The 10,339-nt window shown below is 36.1% G+C and overlaps 1 protein-coding gene across 2 annotated transcripts in view; it reads left to right on the top strand.

The window, feature by feature from the left end:
- The first annotated feature begins 16 nt into the window (after positions 1–16).
- Positions 17–10,339, top strand: part of LOC101433367 (L-lactate dehydrogenase C chain) — a 57,731-nt gene continuing 47,408 nt past the window's right edge. Inside the window, exons 1-3 of one of the 2 annotated variants that reach the window (XM_058305658.1) lie at positions 17–148; positions 408–542; positions 6,613–6,730. In XM_058305658.1, the coding sequence (XP_058161641.1) occupies positions 417–542; positions 6,613–6,730 (244 nt within the window). In that variant the 5' untranslated portion in view covers positions 17–148; positions 408–416. Of the gene's footprint in view, positions 333–407; positions 543–6,612; positions 6,731–10,339 lie in introns of both variants that reach the window. The other variant, XM_023586297.2, reaches the window with a different exon arrangement.

The following is a 10,339-nucleotide window of genomic DNA, read 5'->3' as shown; positions in this document are numbered from 1 at the left end:
GCGTGCGTGGCGATCCTGCGGTCGTAACGGCCGCCGGGCTTGGCTCAACTGCTGTCGCTGGTTTTTCTTGTTTCGCTCGTCTGCGGTCTTTAAGGGCCGTCAGTGTGCTTTCGGGCCGAATTACGGAGTTGCACTAAGCAAAGCCTGTGTGAGCTTCTGGTACTGGGAGGAAAACGGGAGCAGGGAGAAGCCAAAAGGCTTTTGGTGCTGTTACCCCTTGTTCCTGCACTTTCCCCACACGCCTTGACCAGGAAATTTTTTCTTGGGCTTCCTCTCCCCATCCCTAGCCCCAGTTTTCTCCAAACTCAAGAGGTAGTTTGATGTTCAATGAGGTTAGTGCATCGATAGGTGTGAGAGTGGTTAATTTAGAGAGTTTGACTCCACTGAAACTGCGTTATCCCCACCAGGTTCTCAAAATGTCAACTGTCAAGGAACAGCTTATTGAGAATGTAATTGCGGAAGATAAGATCTCCCAGAGTAAGATCACCATTATTGGAGCTGGTTCTGTAGGCATGGCTTGTGCTATTAGTATCTTATTGAAGGTAAGCCAAAAGCCTATCCTGTGGCTGAAAATCAAGCACTTTGATCAGTTCAGAGTTGTGGGGTGATTGTCTTGATATAGCAAATATGCATCCTCTTATCTGTTTTTGACATAATTTAAAGAACATTTAGACTTAACCATGTGTCCTGCTTTGCTAGATATTTAAACTTACCCTTAGAACACACTTTGAATTATTAATATTATAACATTTTCTATGAAAACGATTCAGTACCTTGCCTTCCGTGAAAAGTAATGGGTGTAAATTATATTTCATAATGGCTTATACTTTTCAAAAGTTATTTAATTGTGAAAGTTGTACATGACTCGTAATACAAAAGGCACCAATTTGGTAAAATAACAATGGAGATCCTTTGATTTTCTTTTCTCCTTTCTATTTTTAGAGGTACACCTTATTAATATTTTGGTTTATAACCTTCCATATATTATTTATACCTATAAAACATTTAACAAAACCCACTAAATAAGAAGAAAGGGGAAGAAAGAGGTATAAACCTGTAAATAAAGAAGCCAGAAGAGGATACAGTGGTTTGAGAGACATCACCATAATTTTAAAAGGTGGAAATCATGGGGGTGGGGTTGAATGGGACCTCACATATATATTTTTAATGTAATATTATTACAAAGTCAATAAAAAATAAAAAAATTAAAAAAAAAAAAAAAAGGTGGAAATCACAATGTTAAGTGTTAATTAACTTAGCAGAGTGAATAAACTTGAGCCTTGGAGCTCACAAAAAGTGAAACCTGAAAAGAAGCAAGCAGATTTCATGAGCAGAACCCAAGAAAGAATCAGGCACCAGGTACCTCTGAAGGCTGGGCTGAAGGATAATTGAAAGGGTGAGCAGCAGCAGGAAAGAGACTTGGGGTAGACTGAATGAGCGCAGGGGTGAGGACATGCATACTGAAAAGGCACTCAAATAAGAGAAATCTGAGGCACTCAAACAAGAGAAATCTGAGGGAAGCTTGAAACTATCAAGTTATGGAGGCCGCACAAGAGGCCAAAAGGAAAGAAAGTCCACCAGCACTTCTTCCTAAACCTGCTTTAGAAATAATAGTAGGTCTTAATCAGGAGATATGCATCGTGAAGAAATTACTGAGAATTTCAATCACATTTTATCCATCAAAGAAGACACTTAACTATGGTTTGTTGCTGAATGTATGTGAAAAATTCATCTTTAGGGAGAAACTCCCATTCTTGAAATGGTGATGGATAGTCCTTCCTCACTCAACATGCATGAACAGTATGTTGCTATGAGGGCAGATTGATCAGAAATGACTAAAGTGGAGGCTGTGGTCAACGCTTTTGCATCTTCAGCAAGAGCAGGGCGCCAGAATGCTGTCCAAGACATCCAGAGTTCAGTTGCTCTAGGTGGAATCTCAGACAGACCCCCTTAAACTGCAGGCCCTAACCGTGAAGGAAGATGTAAAAGAGCAAGTGGAAGGAACAACGCAAGACCAATCTGAAAACTCCAAAAAGGAAGAAAATAAAGGCTCATAACCTATCAAGTGCTTAATTTGTGCAAGTCTAAAGGCTTAGTGGTTCTGTTTTCCTGAGACATTTGATCTTGTAGTTACTGTGGTAACATTGCAGCAACATGTGTATTAGATGATTTTGTAGTGATGTTACTCTCTTAAATTACAACCATTATGTCCATTACAGGCTATTAAAAAGGCAGGTTACTTCCAAATTGCACCCAAGAAAAGGTAAAGAATATGTAATCACTTCAAACATACCATTGTCTAGAAACCCAACAAAATCCAATGTTCTCTTCAGGATTAAATATTATCCAGAGGTATTTTTAATTCCATTTTTATGGCAATAGGTAAACCATTTCTTGGAAAGTTTAAATCAAGCACCATTAATTTAGAAATTTATTGGAATTTGTAGGAAATTAGGTATTTGTTGAGAAGAAAGAATAGTCAAAAATCACATGGATAGAGTATGTGTTTTTAATAAAAAAAATGAACCAGATTTTTTCCCCAAACCTTAAGAAGATTTGGAAAGGTTCATGTTCTAACACATAAACATCTCTGGGCTGTTCTTGTCTCATAATTTTGCTTCCAGTCTGTGCATACTGTGATTTTTCATGTAGATCCTTAAAATGAAACATTTGTGAGAAATTGTTTATAGAACATGCTTATTAAATGAATTTTACGGGAAACGGACTTGGCCCAGTGGTTAGGGTGTCCGTCTACCACATGGGAGGTCCGCGGTTCAAACCCCGGGCCTCCTTGACCCGTGTGGAGCTGGCCGATGCGCAGTGCTGATTCCCGCAAGGAGTGCCGCGCCACGCAGGGGTGTCCCCTGCGTAGGGGAGCCCGACGTGCAAGGAGTGCGCCCTGTAAGGAGAGCCGCCCAGCGCGAAAAGAAAAGTGCAGCCTGCCCAGGAATGGTGCTGCCCACACTTCCCGTGCTGCTGACGACAACAGAAGCGGACAGAGAAACAAGACGCAGCAAATAGACACAGAGAATAGACAACCAGGGTGGGGGGGGAATTAAATAAATAAATAAATCTTTTAAAAAAATGAAACTCCCCAACTGTTTAAAATAAAAAATAAATGAATTTTACTATCTTCAAAAAAAAATTCAGTAGAAGGGAATGGATGTGGCTTAGGCGGTTGAGTGCCTGCTTCCCACATGGGAAGTCCTGGGTTTGGTTTCCATTGCCTCCTAAAATCAGAGACAAACAACAAGCAAGCAAACAAACAAAAACAACTTGGGGAAGTTGATGTGGCTGGGTGGTTCTGTGTTGTTTTTTTCCTCTTTATTTATTTTTTTAATGTTACATTCAAAAAGTATGAGGTCTCCATATACTCCCCACCCCCAGTGGTTGAGTGTTAGCTTTCCATTTGTGAGTTCCAGTTCATTCCCCAGTCCTGGTACCTTAAAAAAAAAAAAAAAAAAGAATTCAATAGAAATGTTGAAAGATAAAAGTAATATACTGTTTTAAAGGTATTATTTAATCTTCATAACAACCTTAAAAGGTAGGTTATTATCTCCATTTATCAAAGAGAATACTGAAGAACAGATGTTCTTAAATAACTTATCCAGAGGTCTGAGCCAAGCTTCATGAAGCATTTCCTTTAGTCTCTTCCCTGTGTCCCCAGGCTTAGGGGTGGCAACTGCTAAGTGCAGTTATTATCTCTGGGATACCTCAAATGTTACCTTTTTGCTTTTTCAGCACCCTCCAACATCTGTCTTACCAATTCACTTTATTAAATTACTGCTGTTGAAATATTTGGAGTGGTTTCTCTTTTCCCTAGAGGACCCTGAGAGAGAGACAGACTCATGTAAAAGATGGATCCATAAACATGACTTTTTTTTTTTGTTTAATTACAGGAATTGAGGGCTTACAGAAAAATCATGCAGAAAGTACATACTTCCCACAACCGCCTCTCACATAGTTTTCCCTATTGTTAACATTTTGTATTAGTGTGGTACTATTGTTAAAATTGATGGAACAATGTTATTATAATTATACTTTTAACTTTAGACCATAGTTTACGTTAGGGTTCACTCTTTGTGTTGTACATTCTATGTGTTTCTTTTTTTAATCTAGGTAATTTATATACCACCTAAAATTTCCCATTTTATCCACTGTCATATATACAATTCAGTGGTGTTAATTACATTCACCAAGTTGTGCCTTTATTACCACCACACATTGCCAAAACTCTTCCATTATCTCAAACAGAAACTCCCCATCCCTCACCCTCATCTGGCTCCTGGTTATATGTGTTTCTAGTTTCTGACTTTTATGAATTTGCATATCCTACTTAGTTCATATAAGAGAGATCACACAATATTTGTCCTTTTTTAAAAGGAAGTACCTAGGACCTTGTATGTGGGAGGCAGGGTTCAACCACTGAGCTACATCCACTCCCCAATATTTGTCCTTTGAGTCTGGCTTATTTCACTCAATATCATGTCTTCAAGGCTCATCCATGTTGTCACATGTGTATTATCAGTTAGCTGATACATGTTTTATGATCTTTCTGGATGAAACTTCTTACCCTGCTCCCATTCTTGTTATATATCACATGATTTACTCAATTTTAGAATATACAGTATTTTCAGAAAGTCTGGATAATACCTAATCTGAGAAAAAACAGTACTAAATTAGGCTTTTGACCTCTTTTCCTTACTGCTCACTTGTGGAATCTGGCCACTGGAATCTGAGGGAATGCATCCCTTCTATATATATACTTTGCTGTATATACTTTGCTGCTTGTGATAAAAACCCAATTCAAATTATAGTAAGTGAAAAAGGACTATATATTTTTCGTGTAACTGGGAAATCTAAGAGCAAGGAGAGCTTCAAGTATTACTGGATTCTCAAGTTCAGACATATCAAGATGCTATCCTTGCATCTCTTGGTTTAAATGTCCTCTATTGGCTTAATTCTCAGGGAGATTCTTTGTATGTGGTAGTAAAAATTGTTGTACAGTTTGTTCTTAAACTTGTTTTTTCCTTTTTTATTATCTTTTTTTTTTTTTTAAAGATACATAGATCACACAAAATGTCACAAAAAAATCTTTTTTTTTTTTTTTTAAGGTTCCAGGACCTGGGATTGAACCCCGAACCTTGTATGTAGGAAGCCAGTGCTCAACCACTAAACTGCATCAGCTTCCTTTGTTCTTTTTATTATTATTATTATTTATTTTATTTTCTCCATCTGTTCTTAAACTGTTACTATCATTCCTAGAGATCATCCTAAAGAAAAGTGAGACCTAATCTCCCATCTTCTATTTCCAAACCTCATACTGTTATTCCTGGATCATATGTGAACTAATTATTGTGGCCAGAAGGGAAGAATGCAACAGTTGGCTGGAGATATATACACACACACACACATATATATATACACCTATCTACCCCAAGTTTGCAGGTCAATGTTAGCAGTATTGCTCTTAACCAAATGGAATGGGTTCTATTAAGGAATTCTATTAAGAGAAAAAGAGATACTGGGCAGATAAAAACAATACCTGCCCAGTATACAACCTATGGCCTTTCTATTCTGGCCATACGATGTATAATAAAGACAGATTCAATCAATTCAGGACTTAGGCTTAAGGGTTAAATATAATAAAATCCTTTGAAAGAATTTAATTACTTTTAATTGGTTTTAAACTGTTATCTTTAAAAAAAAACTTTGAACTTCAAAAAAAAATAACAGACAAAAGGCAGCTTAACAAATTATGGAAGCATTACTTTAAAAAATCCTGTCCAGGCACATTTATTTAATCCTAAAAACAAACTCAATTGTTTCTCCATTGTTCAAAAAGGTGAATAAATGAGCACAGGTTGGTTAAATGACAATACCAAGGTCATCTTGTTAATGAAGAAAATGAAAAAACTTGATCATATTCACATCTCGTAAAACTAAATCCCATATATATATTTTTTACCTTTATCATTACTATAAACCTTCTTTGCCTTGGTATAAAAATATTACAGTTATTACTAACTATAATCTATAAGTTACATTTGTTGTATTTTTTCCCATGTAACACCATATTCTTAATACTTTGTAATAAAGGAACCTTCTTGTATTTGTATTATTAACCATGATCCTCATCTCCCACCAAAATCACTATATTATATAGTCTCTAGATTATCCTTTAGCTTTCTTTCAGTTGACACTAACCTCCTGGGGTTACTCCTTTCGGCTGCAATCACATTTATAAATGAGCAGTGTTAGTTGTACTTACAATGTGTTACCTTCAATTCTATCTATTTCCACATATTTACAATCAACCTTAGTAAACATTCTACATACATTATCTTAATTGTGATTATCAAAATTGTAAAAATTTCTAACTTAAGCAAAGGCAAAACAGTTAATAAGTTTTGCTACATCCTATTATTTACTTGGACATATAGTCACTCTATGTATATTAAAAAGCTAGTTTTTTACATCTTTTTTTTTCTATTAAAAATAGAAGTCTCCTCTGATTATAAAGTAGCCATGTGAAAATTTCTTTTCATTTACCTAAAACTCAAGTAGGAACATTTTTCAGAACATTTTATTCTTAACTTTCATGTATTTTAGGATTTGGCTGATGAACTTGCCCTTGTTGATGTCTCAGAGGACAAACTGAAAGGAGAAACAATGGATCTTCAGCATGGCAGCCTTTTCTTTAGTACTTCAAAGATTATCTCTGGAAAAGGTTAATTTTAGTTTTATAACGTTATTTTCAGAGTGTTAAAATGATTTTTACTGAATGGATATCATATAAATGTTAAAATAAGCACCATTGTCATAGGAAATATAATTTTAAAAGTTAATAAAACCATTTCATTATAATATAGAAAATTTGGAAAATACAGAAAAATATAATGAAAAATTTAAATCTCTTTGAATTGCTTTGTGAATTTTAAGTCCACTTTTTATGTATTGTCTTTAACTGGCATTATATTATATATATATGGTTTGTATCCTTTTTAAAAAAAATTATTTATTTATTTATTTAATTCCCCCCCCCACTTCCCCTCCTCCTGCCTTGCTGTTTTTGCTGTCTGTGTTGTCTTCTCTTCTCATTGTTTCTCCTCCAGGATTTACCAGGATTCAATCCTGGAGACCTCTAATGGGGAAAGAGGTTCCCTGTCAATTGCACCACCTCAGTTCCTGGTTTTTGCTGTGCTTCACCTTGACTCTCCCTTTGTCTCTCTTTTTTTGCATCACCCTCTTGCTGCATAACTTTTAGGATGATAGAGAATGGAGAAGGACTCCACAAACACTGTATCAAAGGAAAACTAATTTATAAACATACCAAAAACAGGTAGAGGATCTATGACCTGGACCTGCTACTCCATATCCCTGCCCCTCACATGGTCCACATGAACAATGAAGTCGTCCAGCTCCACTGGATAGGATACCCTATCAGGGAAGCTACAAAAGGGAAAAACTTAACTGCTGTAAGAACTGCAAAGTATAATGAAAAGGGGTCACTGAATTAGATTAAATAAATCATAGAAGCAGGGGACAAAATTCTGCACGAAAATAGAAGAGATGAGGATTCTGAGAGAAGAAACAGAAAGCTTTCTTCTGGAGGTGAAAAAATTACATGTAAAAAAGGCAATCTTAAAAGTAGTGCTTTATTTCAAGGACAAGAAACAGGTACAGAAAGATGGGAAAAATGAACAGTTAAACATGGGCTACTCTACAGTTTCAATGTAAATTGGAATAAACATTGAAGAATAACCTTAACAAATAGCCAAACTATAACCAAATCCAAAACAAGAGGAAGAAACTCTCCTTCAGAGTTGGCAAAGTAAAATAATCAGATACCAGATATCAACAAAAAATTATAAGCCATACTAAGGAAGAGGAAAATATGGCACAGTCAAGGGGAAAAATCAAAACCTCAGAGAAGACACAGACTTTGGAGAAATTAATCAAAGTAGTTCAAATATATTTCCTAAATAAATTCAAGGAGATGAGTAAAAATATAGATAGAAATAAAATTATAAGAATATAGTACTAAAGGATATTAAGAAGACAATATGTAAGGAAAAGAAATATTAGAAAGTATTAAAAAAAACATAACAGTATTAATGGAATTAAAAATATACTACCAGCAAGCTACAGCAGATTTGAAAAGGCAGAAGAAAGAACCGGTGAACTAAAAGACAGGACAATCAAAGTCATATGGCTAAAAGAGCAGATGGAGAAAAGAATTTTAAAAAAAGAAAAAGAGCAGTGTTTCAGTGACTTTTGTGACAACATGCACCATATAAACATAGGCATCATGGGAGTCCCAGTAGGAGAAGAGAAGGGAAAAGGGGCAGAAAGAATATTTAAGGAAGTAATGGCCCCAAATTTCCCAACTCTTATGAAAAACATAAATATACATGTCCAAGAATTGCAACATAGTTCAAACAGGATGAAACTAAATAAACTTCCTCTGACACACTAATCAGAATGTCAAAAGCCCAAGATAAAGAGAAAATTCTGAGAGCAGCAAGAGAAAAGAGATTCATCACATACAAGGGATGCCCAATAAGATTAAAGGCTGCTTAACCATAGAGGTAAGAAGGCAGTGTTATGATATATTTCAGATAGTGAAAGAGGAAAACTGCCAGCCAAGAATCTTACATCTGGCAAGATTATCTTTGAAAAATGAGGGCTAGTTTAGAACATTCACAGATAAATAGAAACTAAGAGAGTTTGTAACCAAGAGACCAGCTATGCAAGAAATACTAAAAGGAGTGCTTCAGTCCAAAAAGAAAATACAGGAGAGAGAAGCTTGGAAGAGAGTCTAGAAATAAAGATAATATCAGTAAAAGTAACTGAAAGTGTAAAAAAGAGTGGTGAAACTAAGAATGACAGATAACACCCAAAGATCAAAATGGGTGAAGTAAGAACTGCCTTTACAGTAATAACATTGAATGTTAATGGATTAAACTCCACAGTCAAAAGACAAAGACTGGTGAAATGGTAAGAAAATATGAGTCATCTATATGCTGTCTACAAGAGACTCACTTTAGTCCCCAGGATACAATTAGCCTGAAAATGAAAGGCTGGAAAAAGTTATTCTATGCATGCAGTAACAGATGAAATAGACTTTAAAAGCAAAGCTGTTATTAGACACAAGGAAGGACATTATATATTGTAAAAGGAACAATTCCCCAGAAAATGTAACAAATGTATACACACCTAACCAGCATGTCTCAAATTACATGAGGCAAACACTGGCAAAACCAAAGGGAGAAATAGATGTCTCTACAATAATAGTTAGAGACTTCAATACAACACTCTCATCACTGGATAGAACATCTGGGCAGAGGATCAATAAAGAAACAGAGAGGTTGAATAATATGATAAGTTAAACATAATAGATATACACAGAACATTGCATCCCCAAAACATCAGGATATACATTCTTTTCAAGTGCTCAAGGATTCTTCCCAAGAATAGACAATATGTTGGGTCACAAAAATAGATCTCAATAAATTGAAAAAGATCAAAATTATACATAGCACATTCTCTGAACAATGGAATAAAGCTAGAAATCAACAGAGAGAAAAAGGGAAATTAAACAACACAATCAGTGAGTCAAAGAAGAAATTGCAGGAGAAATCAATATCTCAAAACAAACGAAAATGAGAACACAACATATCAGAACCTATGGGATGCAGCAATGGAAGTGCTAAGAGGAAATTTTATAGCCCTCAATGCTTACATTAAAAAAAGAAGAGGGAAGTGAATTTGGCTCAACTGATAGAGCATCTGCCTACCACATTGGAGGTCCAGGGTCCAAACCCAGGGCCTCCTGACCCATGTGATGAGCTGGCCCATGCACAGTGCTGATGAGTGCAAGGAGTGCTGTGCCACACAGGGGTGTCCCCCGTGTAGGGGAGCCCCACACTCAAGGAGTGCGCCCTGCAAGGAGAGCTGCCCTGTGCAAAAAATGTGCAGTCTACCCAGAAGTGGTGCCTCACACACAGAGAGCTGATGCAGCAAGATGACACAACAAAGACACAGATTCCCAGTGCCACCGACAAGAATATAAGCAGACACAGAAGAACACACAGCAGATGGACACAGAGAGCAGACCACTGGGGGAGGGGGACAGGGGAGAGAAATAAATAAAAAATAAATCTTAAAAAAATATATATATATATATATATAGGCACATAACAGAGCCCTAAAATATATGAAGCAAATATTGACAAATTGAAAGAAGAGACAGTTCTACATTAATAGCAGGAGACTTCAATACATTGCTTGTAATAATGGCTAGTACATCTAGACAGAAGATCAATCAATAAATAGA

Source organism: Dasypus novemcinctus, chromosome 10, assembly GCF_030445035.2.
Source record: "Dasypus novemcinctus isolate mDasNov1 chromosome 10, mDasNov1.1.hap2, whole genome shotgun sequence".
Classification (NCBI taxonomy): domain Eukaryota; kingdom Metazoa; phylum Chordata; class Mammalia; order Cingulata; family Dasypodidae; genus Dasypus; species Dasypus novemcinctus.
This window is presented reverse-complemented; position numbering and strand designations above follow the sequence as displayed.